This window comes from Dendropsophus ebraccatus, chromosome 8 (assembly GCF_027789765.1).
Source record: "Dendropsophus ebraccatus isolate aDenEbr1 chromosome 8, aDenEbr1.pat, whole genome shotgun sequence".
Lineage (NCBI taxonomy): Eukaryota > Metazoa > Chordata > Amphibia > Anura > Hylidae > Dendropsophus > Dendropsophus ebraccatus.
Genome location: NC_091461.1, coordinates 13271856 through 13296677, shown reverse-complemented (window position 1 = coordinate 13296677; position 24822 = coordinate 13271856). Strand labels below are relative to the sequence as shown.

The window sequence follows — 24822 nt, the reverse complement described above, 5'->3', positions numbered from 1 at the left end:
CGCTCTGCTGGGGAAGAAGCCGGCACAGACAGCATCCTCCGGTGTCCGCCAGCTGTCACAGACACCGGAGGATGCGGTGTATGCCGGCTTCTTCCCCAGCAGAGCGGCGAGCATCACAGGGGAGCTGCGGGCCGCGGGCCGCATCGGGAGGTCTCAGGGGCCGGATGCGGCCCGCGGGCCGGAGGTTCCCCACCCCTGCTCTACAAGCTTGATGTCGTCTGGGCTCTCCGGACTAGGGGGTCTCTCCTTTCATTCACCGGTAAGAGACGTTAATTATTCCCAAAGTAAATCTTGTGCAAAGGGTCTGGCAGCCTCCAAGGCAACTATTGTGCACCATTAAACTGACCATTGGTGAAGCCTACTGTGCCAAGAGTAGGGCGCTCCCCTTCTGCATTACCATTCATTCCACCAAAGTGGCGAGTGCTTCTTGGGCCATACGTTACATAGCTTCTGCTCTACTGGTGTGTAAGTTGATCAAACAGAGTAGGGACCATGTCTCTGAGGACACCTTAACGTGGTGACATGGTACACTCTGTTTGACCAAATAGTTTGCTAAGATCCTCATTTTTTAATATCTACAGAACAGGCGTTTTGTGAGTGCTCACCATAAAATCCTTTTCTTGTTAATGTTCATAGGAAGACACAGCACTCTCCTTTAATTTTTACTTGGTTGTTTAGCTTGTCCTCTGCATTTAGGATGGTTAGTTTCCAGACTCCGTTAGTTTTTGGGGTTATTTTCATTTGTTCATTTTTTAATATGTTCTGTTGTGCTTAGCTTACTGCCTATAAAGAGTTATAGGCTGGTAGGAAGAACTAGCACTTCTATTTTGAGCTCAGTGTCGCTTCATATTGGCACCAGCTTATACCCACTGTGCCTGTGCCCCCCCCCAAAGAAAAGGATTTTTCTGAGTACACACAAAATAATTTTTTCTCAAAACCAGAATGAGAAATTCCCCTTTGCGACTTCTACAAGTGAAAAACTACATGCAAAATGGCGTGTGCCAAAAACCACTAGATACATTGGCACTCTTACTGAGACCATAGAAGATTATAATGGAACACCCTATTGCTGGGTCTCCAATCGGGCATTTTCAAGGCACAGATTGGTGGCAGTATTCATATGCACTTTATAGGAGGCAATCTAGCTGTCATAGTGGGGGCATCACTGGTATTTGGGGGCAAAGCTTACATGCTATTCTCAATAATTGTCTAAAAACTTCTTTGCACAACTAGAGGTCTTGAGGTTGTAGTAGAAAATAGAAGCAGATTTGTCAAAACTTCAACAAATGTGTCTTTATTGAGATACTATAGAAACACAAAGAATCTGAAACCACTCAAAACCTAATGAAAAACGATAGGCTGCCTTATGTCTTTGTGCACAAAGAAAACAATTGTGTAGCTCAGATCTGGTAGAGGAGTCACATGGAGGCTGTGGGGTCTTTGTCACGACCTAGAAGAAAGCAACATATAGGACAGTAAATATAGTATGTACATAACTGCATACAAATGTACATTACTTTCCATCACACCTTTTCTGTAGTGGTCCCAAAGATAAGATGACTACAGAATACTGTACAGAACATAGAGGCCTCATGACAACCTCACTTACTGCTTCTTATACTGGTTTGGACAAGATGTACATCAGAAGAGACCAGGGGGCCGGGGAGGTGCCTGCCTCATCGCTGCTGGACTTGTTTCAGTTTAGTTAATCTAAGGCTAAAGCTTTAGCTGTCCAAGCATGATGGGAATTGTAGTTTTGGAACAGCTGTAGGGCCACTTGACACCCCTGCTCTATCTAATACCTTAGATTAGAGCCACATTAAACTAAATTTCTACCATGTATCCAGAATATTCACAATTTTGCTGTCTTGCTGTTAGTCCCCAGGCTACAGGATTACACATCCTACTGCTGCCCTCTGCTGGTTCACTATGGTGCATTGTGGAGGGTATAAGTGTCTAAGTTCAGGATTTGAATAGGGTGTAATACACAATAAACATAAAGATATTTGCAAGATCAAGCTTTGTAAGATTATTAAATAATAATAATTTAATATAAGAAAACCTTTCTACAAATTTAGCATTCAGGATGTTTAAATTACATATATTATTTATTTTAAAGCCTGATTTATAGCCCTATTTCACGGAACGATTATCGTTCATAGAATCGCTCCAACGACCGCTCGTTAACGAGCACTTAACGATTTTTTTAAGCGAACGATAACACATAATACGTGTGGGAACGTGAACGATATCTGTAGTGTAACGATTTTACATGGTCGTTTAAAACGTGGGGAAATGTAGGAAGACATTTCAAGAACGACTGAAAGATTTTTTTATTCAACGAAAAGATCAGCGAATTATTGTTGAAAGACCAACGATTTTTTTTCAACATGTTGAAAAAAAAATAGTGAACGACTCAACGACGATTTCGCTGTTGTCGTTCGCTCGTTTACAGCTATTCCACAGAACGAATATCGTTAACGAGCGGTCGTTTGAACGATTTTATGAACGATAATCGTTCGAAAAAGTTCAGTGGAATAGGGCCTTAATTCTAGAGCAGTTTACATTTATAAACTATGTCAGGGTACGTTCTGTAAGTAAGGGGCTTTCAAGGTATTAAGGGGAACCTCTGAGGGAGTATGACTTGGCCTTAGTACCTTATAGTTGCCAGGCACATCACTCTATCTAGGAGTTTCTGGCAGGGCGGCAATTTAAAGAATCCATGTTTAAAGGACAACTCCGGCGGGACCTAAACAAAAAACACACACACACACACTTCATACTTACCATCCCTCCGGTGACGATGGCCACTTTAATCTCCCGCTGGCCGCTACTCTGTCGCCTCCGGCCAAAGTATTCTGCACTTTCTCACTTCCGGGTTCAAGTGAAGTGAATGGGAGAGAAAAGGCTGCTGGTGCGTTTTTCAATTGCTGGAGTGTATCATATGGCTTCCAGCAAGCTCAGCCAATCAGGGCTCAGCAAGGTGGAAGCCATGTGATGCGGTCCAGCCAATAAAAAGGATGCTGGTGCGCAAGTGCACCAGCAGCCTTTTCATGTCCCATTTACTTTACCAGAAGACGCCGAGGAGAAAGGAGACCAGGACCGCCCCTGCTGTGACGACATCGCCACAAAATGGCGACCGGGAGAAGAGGACGGGGTGGACTGTAATTGGGTATTTAAGCTTTATTTAACTTCTGGGGGGGGGGCACACAGCTTATTTACACACATTGCAAAGTTATATAACTTTGTAATGTGTGTTAAATAAGCTAAAAAAGAAAATCGCCGGAGTTGTCCTTTAATGCTCACTCTCGATAACACAGCTCCCGGCATTTAGTCAAGCTGCTTCCACTCTCTACCCAGCTATTCACACTTGACTGGCAGCCTAAGCTCTGGGAACTTAAAGGAGAACTCCAGCAATCCCATAAAAAATACAAATAACATAAAGCATATATGCACTCACCAATCCCCCCCACCTTTCCCCCTTGTCTACTCTGCTCCTAGCCCCAGATTCAAACTTATATAAACTACCGTTCAAAAGTTTGGGGTCACCCAAACAATTTTGTGTTTTCCATGAAAAGTCACACTTATTCACCACCATACGTTGTGAAATGAATAGAAAATAGAGTCAAGACATTGACAAGGTTAGAAATAATGATTTGTATGTGAAATAACATTGTTCTTACATCACACTTTGCTTTCGTCAAAGAATCCTCCTTTTGCAGCAATTCCAGCATTGCACACCTTTGGCATTCTAGCTATTAATCTGTTGGGGTGAGCTGGAGAAATTGCCCCCCACGCTTCTAGAAGCAGCTCCCACAAGTTGGATTGGTTGGATGGGCACTTCTGGCGTACCATACGGTCAAGCTGCTCCCACAACAGCTCAATGGGGTGGTGATCTGGTGACTGCGCTGGCCACTCCATTACCTATGATAGAATACCAGCTGCTGCTTCTGCTGGAAATAGTTCTTGCACAATTTGGAGGTGTGTTTAGGGTCATTGTCCTGTTGTAGGATGAAATTGGCTCCAACCAAGCGCTGTCCACTGGGTATGGCATGGCGGTGCAGAGTGATAGCCTTCCTTATTCAGAATCCCTTTTACCCTGTACAAATCTCCCACCTTACCAGCACCAACCCCAGACCATCACATGACCTCCACCATGCTTAACAGATGGCGTCAGGCATTCTTCCAGCATCTTTTCATTTGTTCTGCGTCTCACAAACGTTCTTCTTTGTGATCCAAACACCTCAAACTTGGATTCATCCGTCCACAACACTTTTTTCCAGTCTTCCTCTGTCCAATGTCTGTGTTCTTTTGCCCATCTTAATCTTTTTCTTTTATTGGCCAGTCTCAGATATGGCTTTTTCTTTGCCACTCTGCCCTGAAGCCCAAAATCCGGCAGCCGCCTCTTCACTTTAGATGTTGACACTGGTGTTTTGCGGGTACTATTTAATGAAGATGCCAGTTGGGGACCTGGAGGCGTCTGTTTCTGAAACTAGAGACTCTAATTTGCTTATCTTCTTGCTTATTTGTGCAATGTGGTCTCCCACTTCTTTTTCTACTCTGGTTAGAGCCTGTTTGTGCTGTCCTCTGAAGGGAGTAGTACACACCGTTGTAGGAAATCTTCAATTTCTTAGCAATTTCTCGCATGGAATAGCCTTCATTTCTAAGAACAAGAATAGACTGTCGCGTTTAATTGACCCCACAAATGTGATGCTCTAGAAACACAATCTGCTCAAAGGAAGGTCAGTTTTGTAGCTTCTGTAACGAGCTAGATAGTTTTCAGATGTGTGAACATGATTGCACAAGGGTTTTCTAATCATCAATTAGCCTTCTGAGCCAATGAGCAAACACATTGTTCCATTAGAACACTGGAGTGATAGTTGCTGGAAATGGGCCTCTATACACCTATGTAGATATTGCACCAAAAACCAGACATTTGCAGCTAGAATAGTCATTTACCACATTAGCAATGTATACAGTGTATTTGTTTAAAGTTAGGACTAGTTTAAAGTTATCTTCATTGAAAAGTACAGTGCTTTTCCTTCAAAAATAAGGACATTTCAATGTGACCCCAAACTTTTGAACGGTAGTGTATATAGAGAGGTAAGGTAAGGTAAGAATTAAGGTAATTCTTAGGTAAGAATTGGGAGAGTGATGTCGGCTGCTTATTTAACACACATTACAAAGATATATAATGCACATGCGCACCAGCAGCCTTTTCATTGGCTGGAGCGCATCACATGGCTTCCAGCTTGCTCAGCCCTAAATGGCTGAGCTTGCTGGAAGCCATGTGATGCGCTGCAGCCAATGAAAAGGCTGCCGGTGCACAAGCGCACTGGCAGCCTTTTCCATCCCCTGGACCCGGAAGTGAGAGACATCGCTGGACAGCGGAACGGCGGTGACTGAGAGGCAGACGGCGAGCGAATCGAGTGGCGATCATCACTGGAGGGATAGTGAGTATGGTGTCTGTGTGTGTCTGTGTTTTTTTTTTTTGGGGGGGGGGGGGCCCCGCGGGAGTTTCAGCAAGTGTGATGTAGACAAACGGACCAATTCATCGAATAGAAACCAGCTACAAACAAGCCTAGGTTATAGATGGGGATTAGACCCCAGGTGGGACTAGCTTCTGTCCTGTCTATCACAGCCCAATGGCCCACTTGAATCATCTTACCTTGTTTCACTGTCAGCCACTAAATAAAGAAGTCATGGGGTAAACCAACCTTACTATGCTGGATGACATCCTCTGGGCACTCAAGCCTAATTAGCATACACAACTTTGTGTTATACACAACGTATGACACCGGCCGTTGTGACACAGCCAGTGTCAGTGAAGTTTATCCCGACCACTAGTGCAGTATCGGCCGGGCTATCCGCATCCGTGTGTGCCCGCATCCCAATCCACTATTGCACACAATGGAGAGTGCAGCCAGAGCCGCACGCTCCATTGTGTGAACTGACAGGTCTGTGCGGCTGACCTGTTAGTTTTTTGTGCGGCTGGTTGGAATCCCAGTGACTTCTATGGCAATGTATCTTTTGTATTAATCACAGCCGTTGTTGCAATTTGCAACCACGGCCATGATTAATACAAAAGATACGTTGTGTGAACGTGCCATAACAAAAAGGTTTCTATTTTGCCTACTAATGTTGATAAAATCTGTCAAAATGTTAGGGTTCAGTGAAGTTGTCCCAACCCAAACACTTAACGTTTCATTCCCTGCGTCTGCAGAAGATGTACGCCCTAGGGCGGCCAGGAATACATAGATACAGCCTGTGGCCTACAGTGGTATCCATGTTTTCCAGGACTCCCTAGGGCTGCATCCAACTTCTGCAACCGCAGGGAACCAGAAGAGTAGAGTAAGAGCCCTATTACACTGAGTGATAATCGTCTCAATGAGCCCGATTCTGCTGTTTATGGCTCCATGTAATAGGGATAGCGATCAGTCTTTAAAGCGATTATTGGTTGATCGTTTTTTAGGCCCGGACCTAAAATCATCGTCTGTCCACCACACATCTCTACGTGTAAGAGCAATGCACGGCCAACAGCTGACAATTGCCCAAACAGTTAATACTTTACCTGTTCCTCCTGGTCTTCTCCTATGCTCTGTATGCGACCTGGCACCACGCACTACAGCTTCTGAGCGGCCTGACAGGTAAAGTATTAACTGTTTGGGCAAGGGCCGCATGGACATCGCTAGTGATGTCCGTGCAGCCCTTGCGAAACGATCTAATGGCAAATCGGCGATCAATTACAATATTGATCATTGGCCTGTGTAATAGGATCCTAAAATGTTTCCTTTGACATACAGCGAACAGATACTGCTAAATGAGGAGGAACTGGAACAGGGCATTTTATAATGTTGCAGAATGTAACATTTTACTTTTGTCAGGTTTATGTCTAAACTAGAGATGAGTGAACCTGGAGCATGCTCGAGTCGATCCGAACCCGAACTTTCGGCATTTTATTAGCGGTGGCTGCTGAAGTTGGATAAAGCCCTAAGGCTATAAGGAAATCATGGATATAGTCATTGGCTGTATCCATGTTTTCCAGACAACCTTAGAGCTTTATCCAAGTTCAGCAGCCCCAGCTAATCAAATACCGAACGTTCGGGTTCGGATCGATTCGAACCCGGTCCGCTCATAGTCTAATCCTATCTTTTTACTTTATAAATTTGCTTTGTTTTAATCCCTCTTTAGATTTCTGCCTGTGAATAGGCAACTTTGTTTCCATACAGTCTATTGTCTCCCTTCCTGCATTTATTGTGTCTCCCTCCACAGACAGGAAATGTTTACACACATTGGCATTGGCTGTATCAGACGGGTCAGGACTCATCATGGAGGGAGCTTCCCATCACCGCTGCTGACAGTCGCTCATTGTGTAGGACAATCAGCTATTGTCTGCCAGGCAGATGAGGCACGCTCTGAGCTCAGAACATACTTGGAAACAAGAAAAGGGAATTTTTTAGTTTTATGTAAATTAAGCTATGTCACTAGGTCAATAGAGTTCTGCAACTTGATAATATGCTTTATGATCTTCTAATGGGCAAAATCTGTGCTTCCTTTCAGTGAATGGAAACCTTCATGTATACATCTGTACAGACCTCATCCCACACACAGCTGAGGGTTTGACATATATACTCTGTATTTCTACAGTGTATTAGTGCAGGTAAGGGATACCAAGCTGTATAAATAGCTTTATGGGATGTACTGCAAATAAAATGTATCAATTAGGACAGGCTGATGTGTTTACCTCACAGAGGATATTCTGGACTAGATACCATTGTAACAGTATCAAATCCTTAGTTTAGGGAGTTCTTATTGGGTGGTATTGATTGGGCAGATTATTTTCTGATCTAAGAAGAACAACTAGATCGTAGTTCCTTTTAAGAGCCTAGAGATGACTTAGTAATCTTGTGAGCAGAGCAGCATGGACAATCCTTGGCTTGTTCATGTGCCTTTTACCGTCTATCATTTATTGGCTGCATGTCCCCTATTACACTGGAATACGGGCAGCTGGCAAATGAGGATGTTTAATCATGTCAAACCTTGATTGGCCAACAAATGACCGATTGGCTGATTGCTGCCGTGCACTGATTGGCTGATGGGGACCGCCGGGAGCCTTACACAGCCACGGCGCCGAGCAGGTAATGTATGCTGCGGGCAGCGGGATGAGGGGGGTTAAAGGGTCCGGGTCACATATCTGCAGCGGAATAAAAATTCTGCAAGCTCGCAGCGTGTAATCCGCTGCGGATTTGGTACGTGTGAAGGCACCCTTATAGTGGTAATATTCTTTTATATAGGGGCAGTATTATAGTAGTTATACGGTTCAGGGAAGAAAAAGAGCGCTGCACCTCACACTTACGGCTGACACTAGTGCCTCTCAGCTGCATAAAAAACATCAGAATTCTGTATGTGAATTGATCAAGCCATACTGCCCCATGTACCGCGTGCAGGTATCTGATACACACGGGTCCCTACACTAAGTCCACACTGTGCCGGTCAGCGACCACCATAACTACTATAATACTGCTACTATATACAAGAATATACCTACTATAACACTGCCCTCTATATACAAGAATATAACTACTATCATACTGCTCCTATGTACAAGAATATACCTACTATAATACTGCTCCTATATACAGGAATATAACTACTATAATACTGCTCCTATATACAGGGATATAACTACTGTAATACTGCTCCTATATACAGGGATATAACTACTATAATACTGCTCCTATATACAAGAATATAACTACTATAATACTGCTCCTATATACAAGAATATAACTGCTATAATACTGCTACTATATACAGGAATATAACTACTATAACACTGCCCCTATATCCAAGAATATAACTACTATAATACTGCCCCCTATATACAAGAATATAACTACTATAATACGGTTCAGGGAAGAAAAAGAGTGCTGCACCTCACACCTATGGCTGATACCTCTCGGCTGTATAGAAAACATCAGAATTCTGTATGTGAATTGATCAAGCCATACTGCCCCATGTACCGCGTGCAGGTATCTGATACACACGGGTCCCTACACTAAGTCCACACTGTGCCGGTCAGCGACCACCACCCCCGCAGTCGTGCACAGTCAGGGAAGGGAGGCCATGGAACAGCCCTGCAACCCCCATGCCACAGAACCAGACCCAAAAATGCCACACCAAAACCCAGCCAGCACCACCGGCGGGGTCTGGTCCTGTGGCATGGGGACCCATGTGTATCAGATACCTGCACGCGGTACATGGGGCAGTATGGCTTGATCAATTCACATACAGAATTCTGATGTTTTCTATACAGCCGAGAGGTATCAGCCATAGGTGTGAGGTGCAGCACTCTTTTTCTTCCCTGAACCGTATTATAGTAGTTATATTCTTGTATATAGGGGGCAGTATTATAGTAGTTATATTCTTGTATATAGGGGCAGTGTTATAGTAGTTATATTCCTGTATATAGGAGCAGTATTATAGTAGGTATATTCCTGTATATAGGAGCAGTATTATAGCAGTTATATTCTTGTATATAGGAGCAGTATTATAGTAGTTATATTCTTGTATATAGGAGCAGTATTATAGTAGTTATATCCCTGTATATAGGAGCAGTATTATAGTAGTTATATCCCTGTATATAGGAGCAGTATTATAGTAGTTATATTCCTGTATATAGGGGGCAGTATTATAGTAGTTATATTCCTGTATATAGAAGCAGTATTATAGTAGTTATATTCTTGTATATAGGAGCAGTATTATAGTAGTTATATTCCTGTATATAAGGGCAGTATTATAGTAGTTATATTCTTGTATATAGGAGCAGTATTACAGTAGTTATATCCCTGTATATAGGAGCAGTATTATAGTAGTTATATTCCTGTATATAGGAGCAGTATTATAGTAGGTATATTCTTGTACATAGGAGCAGTATGATAGTAGTTATATTCTTGTATATAGAGGGCAGTGTTATAGTAGGTATATTCTTGTATATAGTAGCAGTATTATAGTAGTTATATTCCTGTATATAGGAGTTATATTCCTGTATATAGGAGCAGTATTATAGTAGTTATGCTTCAGGAAGATACAGGTGCCGGCACTGTCTGAATACTGCTCAATCAGTAGCTGTGCGCTGGAGTCGGATTAAGGGCTAATAAACTGCACTGGTAAGTAGCCGTGGTGCTCGAACAGAGACAAGGGCAGTACGGTGTATAAAATAGAAAATAAGTCCAAGCACTCACCGGATGAAGGGATCTCTTTGTGTGTTTATTCAGACATCACAGGGAGGGAGCGGTGACAAGGGTGCGGGAGCGTGTAGCAGACAACTGTTTCGCGCCTCAGCGCTTTGTCAAGTCTTACATCACTACCGGGGGAGGGTAGTTTAAATAGGTTACATCATGCATATGCAAATAGTATTCAAAATAGGTGAAAACAAAAAATGTGTTACATACAAGTACAAATTCAGTTAGGACTGGGAAAGGCGTTCCCCGCCTTATAGAGCATGTGTATAGAGCATTCTGTCCACAAAGGTGACACCAGCTCCCTGCGTTTTCTGGGCTTAGAGAAGGTGGATCAACCTGATAGGGGAGGAGACAGACATCAGTACCTCCTCAGGAGAGAGGCAACATGGATTGCCACTCTAGATGCGACCGGTCCCAATGGCCTCAATGAGAGGAATGATTGGAGTGTTTTCTTGTGAGATAATTTGTACTTGTATGTAACACATTTTTTGTTTTCACCTATTTTGAATACTATTTGCATATGCATGATGTAACCTATTTAAACTACCCTCCCCCGGTAGTGATGTAAGACTTGACAAAGCGCTGAGGCGCGAAACAGTTGTCTGCTACACGCTCCCGCACCCTTGTCACCGCTCCCTCCCTGTGATGTCTGAATAAACGCACAAAGAGATCCCTTCATCCGGTGAGTGCTTGGACTTATTTTCTATTTTATACATTATAGTAGTTATATTCCTGTATATAGGAGCAGTATTATAGTAGTTATATTCATGTATATAGGAGCAGTATTATAGTAGTTATATTCTTGTATATAGGGGCAGTGTTATAGTAGGTATATTCTTGTATATAGTAGCAGTATTATAGTAGTTATATTCCTGTATATAGGGGGCAGTATAATAGTAATATTTTTGTATATTGGAGCAGTATTATATATTATATATTCTAGAAAGAAATATTGTAATATTTATATTCTAGTCTATATAGGGCAGTATTGAAGTTGTATACATCAACAGTGACTCAAAGTGCCCTATAACATGTAATTGATGGTAATGAAATACCCAACCCCCTCACATCTCTCACCAACATTGTATAGCGTTCGGCTCTTCTTCCTGCATGGTGCTGTCATGTCATCAACACTTTCTCCCTGGTATTTGGACTTTGGTCGCTCTCCTCCTGGTCCTGTATCATTTACAAAGGCTGGCAGCTTATACGTGGCTGTGCACCGAACAGAGCGTCGGGTAATAGGGTCCGTTGTTAGGAGGTTTTCCCCCAGTTTCAGGTTCATTGGTTGGGACTGTCCCCCTTCAGTATAGAAATGGGGCTCCTGGGAAGCTTCTTTACTGTATCTACCATACAATCCGCCCATAGAGTCATCAGCCAGAGGCCCAGATACTGTCAGAAGACCGAGCTGGCAGTGCCCACCATCAGCTGCCCCACTCTCAGGGGCATTAAGGGAGAATTCTCCGGGATCTGATCCCTCCAGTTCATCTCTCTGTTCCGCTACTGGCTTCACGTCACCCTTACTGGATAATTTTTCAGCTCTGTGCCATTTAGCTCGCCGGTTCTGAAACCAAATCTGAAAGCAATGCAGAAAAGATAAAGAGTACTGTCTATTACTTAGCTTTACCAAAGGCATACATTATGAGAAAGGTAACACAGCAAGATCACACTACATGAGGTTTGCTTGCGGTATAAACAAGCAGACACATGGTTCAAGCTAGTAGAGGCTCTAGGCACAAAGCAGGAGGGAATTTTGCATAGTTGCTTAATCTGTTGTGTGTGATGCAATGTAACCATAAAAAGGTTCCTGCTGGAGATGTAAAACTAACATCAATAAAAAGATGAGACCAGAAAGATACAACCATGATGTAATTCAGACATGTAACAATAACTATCCAGAACCTTTATCCACTGTACCCCATATTCCCCAACAATGTCAGTGTTTAGCTAAATAATCAAGCATGAGACTTACCATTATACTCTGTGGAGTGACTCCAATCATTTCTGCTATTTCCCGTCTCTTCTCATTGTCCGGGTAATGATCCTCCATGAATATTCGTTCCAGTTCCTGCAACTGGTCTACACAATAGTGCAAGGTATAGTGTTATACTCTTGTACATAGGAAGCAGTATTATAGTAGTTATATTCCTGTATATAGGGGGCAGTATTATAGTACAGTGGTACCTCGGTTCTCGAACATAATTGGTTCTGGAAGGCTGTTACAGAACCGAGCAGTTCGAGAACTAAGCTGTCAGTTCCCATAGGGAACGATGTAAACTGGTTAATTGGTTCTTACACTCAATATCCACTTCAAACACTCCATATCCCCCGCAACTGTGATAGGCAGGAGAGGGCGGCTATTTAAATTTGCCGCCGTGCTCCTGCTCCACTCAGCTGCAGGAGACACCCTGTAAAGAAGTGGGGAATCCCATCATAATGATGGGATTCCCCACTTCTTTACAGGGTGTCCCCGACAGCTGAGAGGAGCAGGAGCACGGAGGCAAGTTTAAATAGCCGCCTGCTCCTGCCTCTCACTGCGGGGACGCTCTGTAAAGAAGCCGCTGCTCCCTGCCGCCTCTGCAGACTCTCCTTCACCCTGCAGAGGCGGCGGGGAGCAGAGGGAGCAAGAAGCTAAGAAGGTGGTGAGCGAGGCTGCGGGCGCTACAGCACAGGCTGGGTAAGCATAGGAAGCGCTCCTGGCCGGTGGGGCGGGGGAGAGACGCAGGTCAGTGCAGACAGACACAGGTCAGTGCGGGGAGCAGTGCGGCCAGAGTCCTTACAGGGAGTCCCTGCAGTGAGAGGCAAGAGCAGGCGGCTATTTAAACTTGCCACCGTGCTCCTGCTCCTCTCAGGTGCCGGGGACACCCTGTAAAGAAGTGGGGAATCCCATCATTATGATGGGATTCCCCACTTCTTTACAGGGTGTCCCCCGCAGCTGAGTGGAGCAGGAGCACGGCGGCAAGTTTAAATAGCCGCCCGCTCCTGCCAAGTCCTCTCCCCACTCTGCCTAAGAAAAAAAGAGTCAGGCTCCACAGACTTCCATATGAGATGGACTTTTTTTTTTTTCAAACTCAGAGAAGGGAATGGACCAGGAAGAGGTGTTCTCGCGGCTCATTCTCCTCAATGACATGTCAAAAGTTTTTTTAAAACAACAGTGACACTTTAACAGGTAACAGATGGGAGTAAAATACCCAACCCCCTCAGATCTCACCAACATTGTATAGCGTTCGGCTCTTCTTCCTGCATGGTGCTCTCATGTCATCAACACTTTCTCCCTGGTCTTTCTTTGGTTGCTCTCCTTCTGGTCCTGTATCGTATACAAAGGCAGGCAACTTACACGAGGCTGCGCACCGAGCTGAGCGTCGGGGGATGGAGGCCCTTGTTGGGAAGTTGACCCCCATTTTTAGGTTCAGTGGTTGGGACTGTCCCCCTGCAGTATAGAAATGGGGCTCCTGGGAAGCCTCTGTACTGTATCTACCATAGCATTTGCCCATAGAATCTTCAGCCAGAGGCCCACATACTCTCAGAAGACCCAGCTGGCAGTGCCCACCATCAGCTACCCCACTCTTAGGGGCATTATGGGTGAATTCTCTGGGGTCTGATCCCTCCAGTTCATCTCTCTGTCTGGCTCCCATCACTTTGCTGTAGTCTGAGGACGACTCTTCTCCTTCCTGCTCTGAACACAGCAGAGACGGCTCTTCCTTTGACTCTGCCAAGAGAGAAGACAGAGAGGCAACCATGATGTTGCCACTCCACTGCCAGGTTTACATGTAATAACAAATCTGCATATTGTATAACAATAACTATTGATTTTTGAACCCTAAATACCAGAACTGTTTATTCATCCGGGTCAACCCACCATTTTACATGTGCATCAGATGGGGCACAGTTCATTGTCCCTTATTCCCAGTGTGACAGGTTGTATTGCACATGGGGTCATAGTCCATTATGGTGAATAATAGTTATGGAAATGGTGCAACTCAAGCCATTATGATCGCATGCTTTGTTGCAGATTGTTCTCATTCTCTAAAAGGCAAAGCATATATAAAAATTAGATGGCACTAGCAATAAATAAAGAAGTCTTTTTGGTCACAAACCTGATAAGTGCCATCTCATTTTTTTCTATATACTTTGCCTTATGGATATACAATGTTTATAGAGAGTTTATGAGTGGCAAAAGAAAGCACTGTGAAGGTATCAGAGTAGTGTGGGTCTGCTGATTATTATCAGACTGATTATTATCATTCTCACACATTCTCTGCACAAAAAACACATGAAATACCTGACGTGTCTGAAACAGGCACCAAAAACGTTCACAATGTCATCTGGATATTTCTTCTGAATACAATGGGACATGCATTGTTTGCCTAATATGCTCCAAAATGCGCTGTAAAAATACATTGTGTACAAAGGCGCTCTTGGGCTGCGGTAAGAAGCAGAGTCACTGTCTGCTGCTGCCACCTGCAGGACATCGGTTAACAGGAATTCGTCAGGTCTGTACCAGGTACAGAGCTGCAGACACAGGCAGATACGCAATAGGGAGATAAAACAAATAATGCCTTTGTCTTTGCTAATGGCCATTTACAGAATTAAAAAATTGCAATGGAAGGGGTTATGAAGGAATAGAAAATCGTGTCCGTTTCCCCCCTAAAAAAAACGCCCCTCTTATCCTTAGTTTGTGTCTGATATAGCAGCTTAGTTCCATTTGTTACAGAAAATTGTACAATTCTCCAAAGGTCGCAACTCCTGAAGAATGGTTTGTGCCATTCTTTACTTCTTCACAATTTGGAAATCTAGAGAGACTTCCTGTCAAATCCTGTCGCCATCTTCTGGGATTAAAAAAGTATTTTCCATTCTAAATACTATCAAATAACTTATACGTATGATGATTTCTATAACATTTACCAGCTACAGTGAATTGTCCCTCCAATGGTTCAGAGCAGACATGGACAGACATAGCCCCACGCCGGGCAATCAAGTTGGTGGGGTTATCTGATGGCGCTTGAGTCAATATGTAATAAACATGCAGAGCGTTGAATGGTTGCCACACCAATCTGACTGCTCAGCATGCCTGATCTGAACCCCAGAAAAGAAACAACCATTAAAGGGACATTTTAAGGGATTGTTTACATCTGTTAGGGTCATAAGGGCCCTATTACACGGAACGATAATCGGCCAAATTGGCTGATTATTGCTCTGTGTAATAAAGAGAACGATCAGCCGATGAACCGATCATCAGCTGACCCTTTCTTTAGGTTCAGACCTAAAATCATCAGGTGCCGACTGCACATCGCTACATGTAATAGTGTTGCGTGCCCAATGGCTGATGATTATAGTGTAAAATAATAAATATTAACTCACCTTACCGCGTTCCCGGGCATCCTCGGAGGCCTTCTGCGCTCTGTACAGCTCTGCTTCTGCTCCGGTCTTTGCAGTGACAGACAATCATTGTGTGAACAGACAGTTCTGTGCGGCCACTGTTCAATGACTGACATGTCAGTTTTTACTGTGGCCGCTAGGGATCCCGGCCGGAGTGTATACTATGTGTATACACTCTGGCTGGTATTCCATTAACTGCGTAGCAATGTAAATTTTCTATTAATCACAGCTGTTGTTGCAAATCGGCAACAACGGCCGTGATTAATTGAAAATTTACGTTGTGTGAACTTAGCCTTAAAGAAAAACAACAAATCTCCTTTTTATAAAGAAACCCAATTTGAGGTCCTTCTACTGAGGCGAGAAAATATTCTAGAGAAGTGAATAGAATATTAAAAGAAGTTTTTTGTTACCTGACATTGATGACTTGCTTACCATGGGTTGCACAGAATACCCTTGGTATAAGCGCTCTGTATGATCTCTGTACTTATATAAACTATTGGGAACACTGCTGCAGCTGCAGATGATACTGTCTGTATGCAGAGGATCTCACTCACTCACCGGGGCCGATCTCTATGGGGATATCCTTCTCCTTACACGAGGTATCACTCATTCCGTGTATCTTTTCTTTCTCTTTAACTTCTTTAATATCTATCCGATCTTCTGCCTGTGCACCAGGTGGAAGGAATATAATTATTTTACAGCAGTAATGTGCACAAATAAAACCTAGTGAAAGTAGAGGGGCCCGCCACCCCCTGTGACTCCATTCATACTGCTTTAGGCCGGGCTGGGGCCCAGAAAAGACTGGCGCCATGCGCGGGAACCAGGCCGTGGTTCAAAAAAAGGACCTCGCCACCGGCATTCCCGGGCCGTACCTGATAGTACATTCGCTTTAACAAGCTGCACAATTTTAGTGTATTCTTCTCATAGTGAGATACATATTATAGACAGAAATTAGACATCTTAATTAGTGTTGAGCAAAGATGCCGAACTGTGGCTGGAAAAGTTGGATGTTGCCCTAGGGAGTTCTGGAAAACATGGCTATAGGCTGTGTACATGTTCTCCTGGACTCTCTAAGGCAGCATTCAACTTCTCCAGACATCAGGAGTCAAATGCCGAGCATTCGGTTAGTAGAACGTTGCCAAACCCTAAGGGTACTATTAGACGGGCCGACAGGGGCCCGATAATAAATGTAAACGAGCGCCGATCTGCAAGATCAGGGCTCCTCCTGCTCCTCTTCTCCACGGGTCCCGCGCGCTGCAGCTTTATAGCGGCCTGTCTTAGCTGACAGGCCACTCAGCCAATCACTGGCCGCAGTGGTCCCGGCCTGTGATTGGCTGAGCGGCCGTCAGCTAAGACAGGCCCGCTCTGGAGCTGCAGCGCGCGGGACCCGGGGAGAAGAGGAGCAGGAGGAGCCCTGGACCATGGATAGGTAATGTATTCTTTTGCAAAGCGTTAGCAGCCGTCCGCGCACCGCTACGTGGCCGGCAATTATAGGTCTGAACCCAGAAACTATAGCTGCTAGGCGGCCTTTACACCGAGAGATTTATCTGACAGATTTTTGAAGCCAAAGCCAGGAATAGATTTGAAAAGAGGAGAAATCTCAGTCTTTTCTTTATGACCTGTTCTCTGTTTATAGTCTGTTCCTGGTTTTGGCTTCAAAAATCTGTCAGATAAATCTCTCTGTGTAAAGGCATCCTAAGTCTTGAGGACAAGACGAGACTCAGGCATCACAGGGTTTCTTAGTTTTTTAGTTTGAGCGGGTGTACAGTCAATAAGAATTTTAGACAGCTTCCCCATAGATAATATTACAGCTCAGCCACACGTACCTGCAGGACACTGTGATCTAGAGGAGCAGGACATCGCTCTGGTGGATTCCTCTTAGTGGATCCATCTGTAACAGAGACACAGTGACTGAATACAGTGTGTATATGTATTCAGGGGACCTCAGTACTGCTCTCTCCTTTACCAGCAATGAAATTCTCCTCTTACCCGGTGATGTGAGAGGCCGGTGGTTCGCGTCCTGGTACAGATCCTTGTGTCCTTCTACATACTCCCACTCCTCCATGGAGAAATAGACGGCCACATCCTGACACCTTATAGGAACCTGACACACATACAGAGATCCAGTCATCATCCAGACCCATCATCCCTTGTGTTTCTGTATGATGTCCCAGCATTCCCAGCAGCGCTCACCTCTCCAGTCAGCAGCTCCATCATCTTGTGGATGAGTTCTAGGATCTTCTGCTCATTGCTCCTCTCAGGTGAGGGAGGTGAAGGCTCCATGATGGGGCCCCGGGTCCTGCTCCATCCTCCTGGCCTGCTACTGGGGGCCACACGCTCTCCAGATGTCTTCCTCCTCTCCGTGTAATCCTATATGGAGAGACAATACCACAACCAGGAACCTGCGTATTTTCAGGATTTATCTATACATAGAAGCATTCCCAGAATCCCTCACCTCCCCGGTCAGCAGGTAGATGATCTCCATGGCGAGTCTCAGGACCCTCTCTGTCCTATCCTTTCGGCCCCTCTCCATCTCTGATGTTGGGGCGAGGACCATGTCTCTGTAATAAACTGCGGAAGCGACTTCTGAAGGAAAGATCATGTACTGAGAAAATAACTTTTTTGCCACATAATTGTAATGCTTTTCTCTTGCTTATCACGATCCGCTTGGGGGGGGGGGGAGTCTAAACCTTTTACCTTTAAAGCACATCGGCCCGACCTGTGATCGTTCAAAACGTGTGTGGGTTTATTAAATAGGACTGGTGCTCACTATGGTGCAGGCAAACAAGGAAAAAAAATTGGGGGAAATGACTAATGTGGTAGACTCAAATAGATGGTGCGAAAATACCTTTATTGAGTGCACAAATAGTATATACAAGTGAATTCAAATCTGTACAATAGGTATATCAGGTGAGGCAATGGGCTAAGGTACTGTCGAGAGGGCAGCCCTATTAGGCCCTGCCTAGCATAAGTAAGAGACCGCTGGGTCAGGCGTCCCTTAACCAGACGGAAGAGACGCGGACCTCGCGCTCCAGGAGGAGGACCAACGCCTGAGCATCACTCTCCGCCGGTCTCCCATATTTCCTGCCCGGACAGGGGACACCTACCCCGGTCTGACAACATCCTCTTACATATCGTTACTGGTAGGATCTAATCTACACATGGGCATCAGGGATGGTCCGAACCTACCGAGGTTCGGGTTCGTACGAACCTGAACTCTCGCCAATGATTCCCGCTGTCTTCCACCTCCGTGGAGAGGGTGGATACAGCCAGAGGACCGCCTAGAAAACTGGTATACAGCCATAGCCATAGGCTGTATCCCAGTTTTCCAGGTGGCCCTCCGGCTGTATCCACCCTCTCCACGGGGGTGGAAGACAGCGGGAATTATTGCCAAGAGTTCAGGTTCGTACGAACCCGAACCTCGGAAGGTTCGGACCATCCCTGGTGGGCATCCACGGAATAGACTAGTACCGTGTACAACCGGATTTGGGGTCATAACTCTCATTCAAACTTTTAGCACATGGTATCTTTGTCTATAAAACTCCATCTTACCATTTGCTTACCATACCATTCTTATTGTGGCTACCATCGGCACCTCCTAACTGTGTGTTACCTTGGACTTACACTATTAACCACTAACTTCTAACTTGGTCGCCTCACAAAGCCGCACAACCAACAGCAGTCGTTTATCTATATAACCATGAACATTAGTTGGCAATAAAGCCTATGATCATCACTATTCCTGGCATCAACGTAAATACAGCATACATTGTGAGATCTCCATTTTGAAGACAATATGCATCATCTCCACACTATTCCCTGATGAACCTATGCACACCACATATGGGAAACACGTTGGAAGTGCAAAAACCATGAAAATTGCCTCCTCATAAGTCTGCTCCGGACAATATGTCCTATCTACAACACATGTTCTGTTTTACTTTAGCCGTTTAATAACCTAATCAACACACAGGATTATCTAATCCCCCTGACTACCATACACTATCTAGTCCCTCCATAACCCGATTACACACCCCATGATGCTTCTTTAGTGTAGGGGCATTTTCTGTCTGGTTAAGGGATGCCTGACCCTTATTTGAGTCTACCCCATTAGTCATTTCCCCCCAAAATTTGTTCTTGTTTGTTTATTTAGGATTTGTGGAGCCCACGTATTTATTCTCAACCTGTTTAAACCTCACTATCAAGCAGCCCTCAGCCCAAGTGAGACGCCCTTCTCAACATCTGAATTTTTTGGGAACACATCTCACCTGTGGGCTATTGTATGCTTCTACACCCGGACCTGTGGGCTATAGAAGGATTTCCGCAAGCGCAAATTTCCTCCAATTCCAGTGGACATCCAGGGGACGGACATTGAGACAGTGAACACGTATAAATATCTGGGTGTGGTCCTCAATAATAAGCTGGACTGGGCTGATCACATGGACACAGTGTAGAGAAAGGGCCTCAGCAGGCTCTACCTGCTCAGGAGGCTGAGGGCCTATGGAGTCCAGGGGGCACTTCTTAGGACCTTCTTTAACTCTACAGCCAGAGCTCTCAGCCATCTTCTTCGGAGTGGCCTGCTGGGGGAGCGGTATATCAACCAGCGATAGGAACAAACTGGACAAGCTGATCAGAAGGGCCAGCTCTGTCCTTGGAAGCCCCCTGGAACCGGTGCAGGTGGTGGGGGGAGCGGAGGGTTTTGTCAGTGGTCAGCTCCATACTGGAGAATGACTCCCATCCTATACACAAGACCATGATAGCACTGTGCAGTACTATCAGTGACCGTTTAATTCACCCAAAGTGCGAGAAGGAGCGATATGGGAAGTCTTTCCTTCCTGCAGCGGTTAGGCTGTACAACCAACACCGACCAATGCAGAGATCACTCCACAAAAAAAAGCAAAATAGTCAAATGTTCTTACTGTATCTTTTTTACCTCTTCTTCTCATTGTCTCCTTTAATCGTAATGCCTTTACTTTACCTTTTAGCTTTTTGTATGTGTTATATCTATGCTGCTGTAACACACTGAATTTCCCCATGGTGGGACTATTAAAGGGGTAGTGCGGCGGTCAGCAATTATTCACAGAATAACACACATTACAAAGTAATACAACTTTGTAATGTATGTTATGTCTGTGAATCACCCCCTTCCCATGTCCCCCCACCCCTGCACGTGTACCTGGAAGTGTGGTGCGCTATACATATCTGATCCATGTCGACCGACCCCGTCCGCCATCTTCTTCAAAGACGTCATCTTCGGGAGGCCGGCCGACCCACCCCTGCCGGCCCCCCTGCCGCTGCAGAGGGGGGCCGGCATGCGGGACGGCTGCAGCGAGTCGGCCGGCCTCCCGAAGATTGCATCGACAGAAGACGGTAGTCGACACGCGTCAGGTATGTATATCGCACCATACTTCCGGGTACACGGGTGGGGGTGGTGGGACACGGGAAGGGGGCGATTCACAGACATAACATACATTACAAAGTTGTATAACTTTGTAATGTGTATTATTCTGTGAATAATTGCTGAGCGCCGCTCTACCCCTTTAAAGGATTATCTTATCTTTTAGTATGCTCCTACAGCCGTACCTGTGGGCCACTGTATGCTCCTATACCCAGACCTGTGGGCTATTGTATGTTCCTCCACCTGGACCTGTGGGCTATATTATGCTCCTACACACGGACCTGTGCGCTATAGTATGCTTGTACGCCTGGACCTGTGGGTTATTGTATGCTCTTACACCTGGACGTGTGGGCTATTATACTGTATGTTCCAAACCCAGACTTTTAGAGCCTGAAACTGGAGAGAAAGGAACGGCTGCACATCCCATCTATGGCTGATACTAATGCCGCTAGGCCTATAATAAAAATCAACACCAGAGTGTCTGTATGTGATTTGATCAAGCCATAATAGCCCCGTGTACCAATGTGACCAAAATTAGCAGGATATGCCTGTGCTCACATGTCAGTACCTTATGTCTTCCCCACTCTGTGAGTTCAGCAATGGTAAGTATAATACCTTTCCATACTTGTGTCATTTGGGGGCATCCTCCCCCGCCGGTGGTGGGGCTTTTTGGGTCTGGTCCTGTGACATAGTGGTTGCAGGGCCATTCCATGGCCCCCCTTCCCTGCACGTGCATGCTTTGCAGGGGTGGCGGTCACTGACAGACACGGTGTGGAGTTAGCGTAGGGACCCGTGTGAACCAGAGGACCTGCGCGGTGGTACACGGGGCAATATGGCTTGATCAAATCATATACAGACACTCTAGTGTTGATTTTAAATATAATGGAAGCGGCATTAGTATCAGCCATAGGTGGGATGTGCAGCCGTTCCTTCCTCTCCAGTTTCCAGACTTTTAGGGCCCTATTACACTGGATGATTATCGTTCGCATAATCGTTAATGATAAACGATCCAAACGACCGCTACTGCGAAAGACCTGAAATCGTTCACCCATTTACATGGCACAATAATCGTTATTTATGATCATTCTTGCGGTCGTCTTGTCGTCGCTATTGCGTTCGTCACCACTGTGAACGACCGAACGACATCTTATTCAATGTGAATGATTTGCGAACGAGCAACGATAAAAATAGGTCCAGGTCTTATTAAACAGTCAACGATTTTTCGTTCGGTTGTTAATCATTAACTGGTATTCAAACGAACGATTATCGTTTAGATTAGAACGATTTAACGATAATCTGAACGATAATCGTCCCGTGGAATAGGGCCCTTAGGCTATTGTATGCTCCTACACCCAGACCTGTGGGCTAGTATATACTCTCAGTATTGTACAGTGTGACCTGTGGGCTAGTATATACTCATAGTATTGTACAGTGTGACCTGTGGGCTAGTATATACTCTCAGTATTGTACAGTGTGACCTGTGGGCTAGTATATACTCATAGTATTGTACAGTGTGACCTGTAGGCTAGTATATACTCTCAGTATTGTACAGTATGACCTGTGGGTTAGTATATACTCATAGTATTGTACAGTGTGACCTGTGGGCTAGTATATACTCATAGTATTGTACAGTGTGACCTGTGGGCTAGTATATACTCTCAGTATTGTACAGTGTGACCTGTAGGCTAGTATATACTCTCAGTATTGTACAGTGTGACCTGTGGGCTAGTATATACTCTCAGTATTGTACAGTGTGACCTGTGGGCTAGTATATACTCTCAGTATTGTACAGTGTGACCTGTGGGCTAGTATATACTCTCAGTATTGTACAGTATGACCTGTGGGCTAGTATATACTCTCAGTATTGTACAGTATGACCTGTGGGTTAGTATATACTCATAGTATTGTACAGTGTGACCTGTGGGCTAGTATATACTCTCAGTATTGTACAGTGTGACCTGTAGGCTAGTATATACTCTCAGTATTGTACAGTGTGACCTGTGGGCTAGTATATACTCTCAGTATTGTACAGTGTGACCTGTAGGCTAGTATATACTCATAGTATTGTACAGTATGACCTGTGGGCTAGTATATACTCTCAGTATTGTACAGTATGACCTGTGGGTTAGTATATACTCATAGTATTGTACAGTGTGACCTGTGGGCTAGTATATACTCTCAGTATTGTACAGTGTGACCTGTGGGCTAGTATATACTCTCAGTATTGTACAGTGTGACCTGTGGGCTAGTATATACTCTCAGTATTGTACAGTATGACCTGTGGGCTAGTATATACTCTCAGTATTGTACAGTATGACCTGTGGGCTAGTATATACTCTCAGTATTGTACAGTATGACCTGTGGGTTAGTATATACTCATAGTATTGTACAGTGTGACCTGTGGGCTAGTATATACTCTCAGTATTGTACAGTGTGACCTGTAGGCTAGTATATACTCTCAGTATTGTACAGTGTGACCTGTAGGCTAGTATATACTCTCAGTATTGTACAGTATGACCTGTGGGCTAGTATATACTCTCAGTATTGTACAGTATGACCTGTGGGCTAGTATATACTCTCAGTATTGTACAGTATGACCTGTGGGCTAGTATATACTCATAGTATTGTACAGTATGACCTGTGGGCTAGTATATACTCTCAGTATTGTACAGTATGACCTGTGGGTTAGTATATACTCATAGTATTGTACAGTGTGACCTGTGGGCTAGTATATACTCTCAGTATTGTACAGTGTGACCTGTAGGCTAGTATATACTCTCAGTATTGTACAGTGTGACCTGTGGGCTAGTATATACTCTCAGTATTGTACAGTGTGACCTGTAGGCTAGTATATACTCATAGTATTGTACAGTATGACCTGTGGGCTAGTATATACTCTCAGTATTGTACAGTATGACCTGTGGGTTAGTATATACTCATAGTATTGTACAGTGTGACCTGTGGGCTAGTATATACTCTCAGTATTGTACAGTGTGACCTGTGGGCTAGTATATACTCTCAGTATTGTACAGTATGACCTGTGGGCTAGTATATACTCTCAGTATTGTACAGTATGACCTGTGGGCTAGTATATACTCTCAGTATTGTACAGTATGACCTGTGGGTTAGTATATACTCATAGTATTGTACAGTGTGACCTGTGGGCTAGTATATACTCTCAGTATTGTACAGTGTGACCTGTAGGCTAGTATATACTCTCAGTATTGTACAGTGTGACCTGTGGGCTAGTATATACTCTCAGTATTGTACAGTGTGACCTGTAGGCTAGTATATACTCTCAGTATTGTACAGTATGACCTGTGGGTTAGTATATACTCATAGTATTGTACAGTGTGACCTGTGGGCTAGTATATACTCTCAGTATTGTACAGTGTGACCTGTAGGCTAGTATATACTCATAGTATTGTACAGTGTGACCTGTGGGCTAGTATATACTCATAGTATTGTACAGTATGACCTGTGGGCTAGTATATACTCTCAGTATTGTATGATATCGCCGTATAGAGCTATTATATTCTGTCCCTGAACACTACCTGTCAGAGATCCCACCTGACGCATGCGCACTTCCCCCCCAATTAGCCGCTCACCCCACCAGAATAATGACATCTCACTCACCTGTCGGGAATGTGTAAGCCACGCCCACCGATCACGTGGTGTCAACAACAAAAAAAAATGTGGGCGCAGTGACAGAGCCCGGCAGCAGATGGAGCTCAGAGTATTCAGCGCCCGCCGCCGCCGCCCGAGGTCACCCCGCTGCCTGTGTGCAGGCTCTCCTCACAGCTG

General features: G+C 44.7%; 1 protein-coding gene across 1 annotated transcript; it reads right to left on the bottom strand.

The window, feature by feature from the left end:
* Positions 1–1296: 1296 nt before the first annotated feature.
* Positions 1297–24605, bottom strand: LOC138799062 (uncharacterized). Its single transcript, XM_069979816.1, has 10 exons — positions 24573–24605; positions 18076–18206; positions 17814–17990; positions 17610–17724; positions 17447–17511; positions 16179–16284; positions 13453–13950; positions 12214–12320; positions 11322–11817; positions 1297–1450 (listed from the first exon to the last, which is right to left on the bottom strand). The coding sequence occupies exons 1-10, from the start codon at positions 24595–24597 to the stop codon at positions 1419–1421; spliced, it is 1752 nt and encodes a 583-aa protein (XP_069835917.1). The 5' UTR covers positions 24598–24605; the 3' UTR covers positions 1297–1418.
* Between the last annotated feature and the right edge of the window lie 217 nt (positions 24606–24822).

Bases quoted from the DNA above. Each gene is read 5' to 3' on its own strand.
- LOC138799062 (XM_069979816.1), bottom strand. From the start codon at position 24,597: ATGCGTCAGGTGGGATCTCTGACAG. The intron at 17,991-18,075 runs GTGAGGGATTCT...CTCTCCATATAG, and splicing joins TCTACCTGCTGACCGGGGAG to GATTACACGGAGAGGAGGAA. The intron at 11,818-12,213 runs GTAAGTCTCATG...CATTGCTTTCAG, and splicing joins TCACTCCACAGAGTATAATG to ATTTGGTTTCAGAACCGGCG.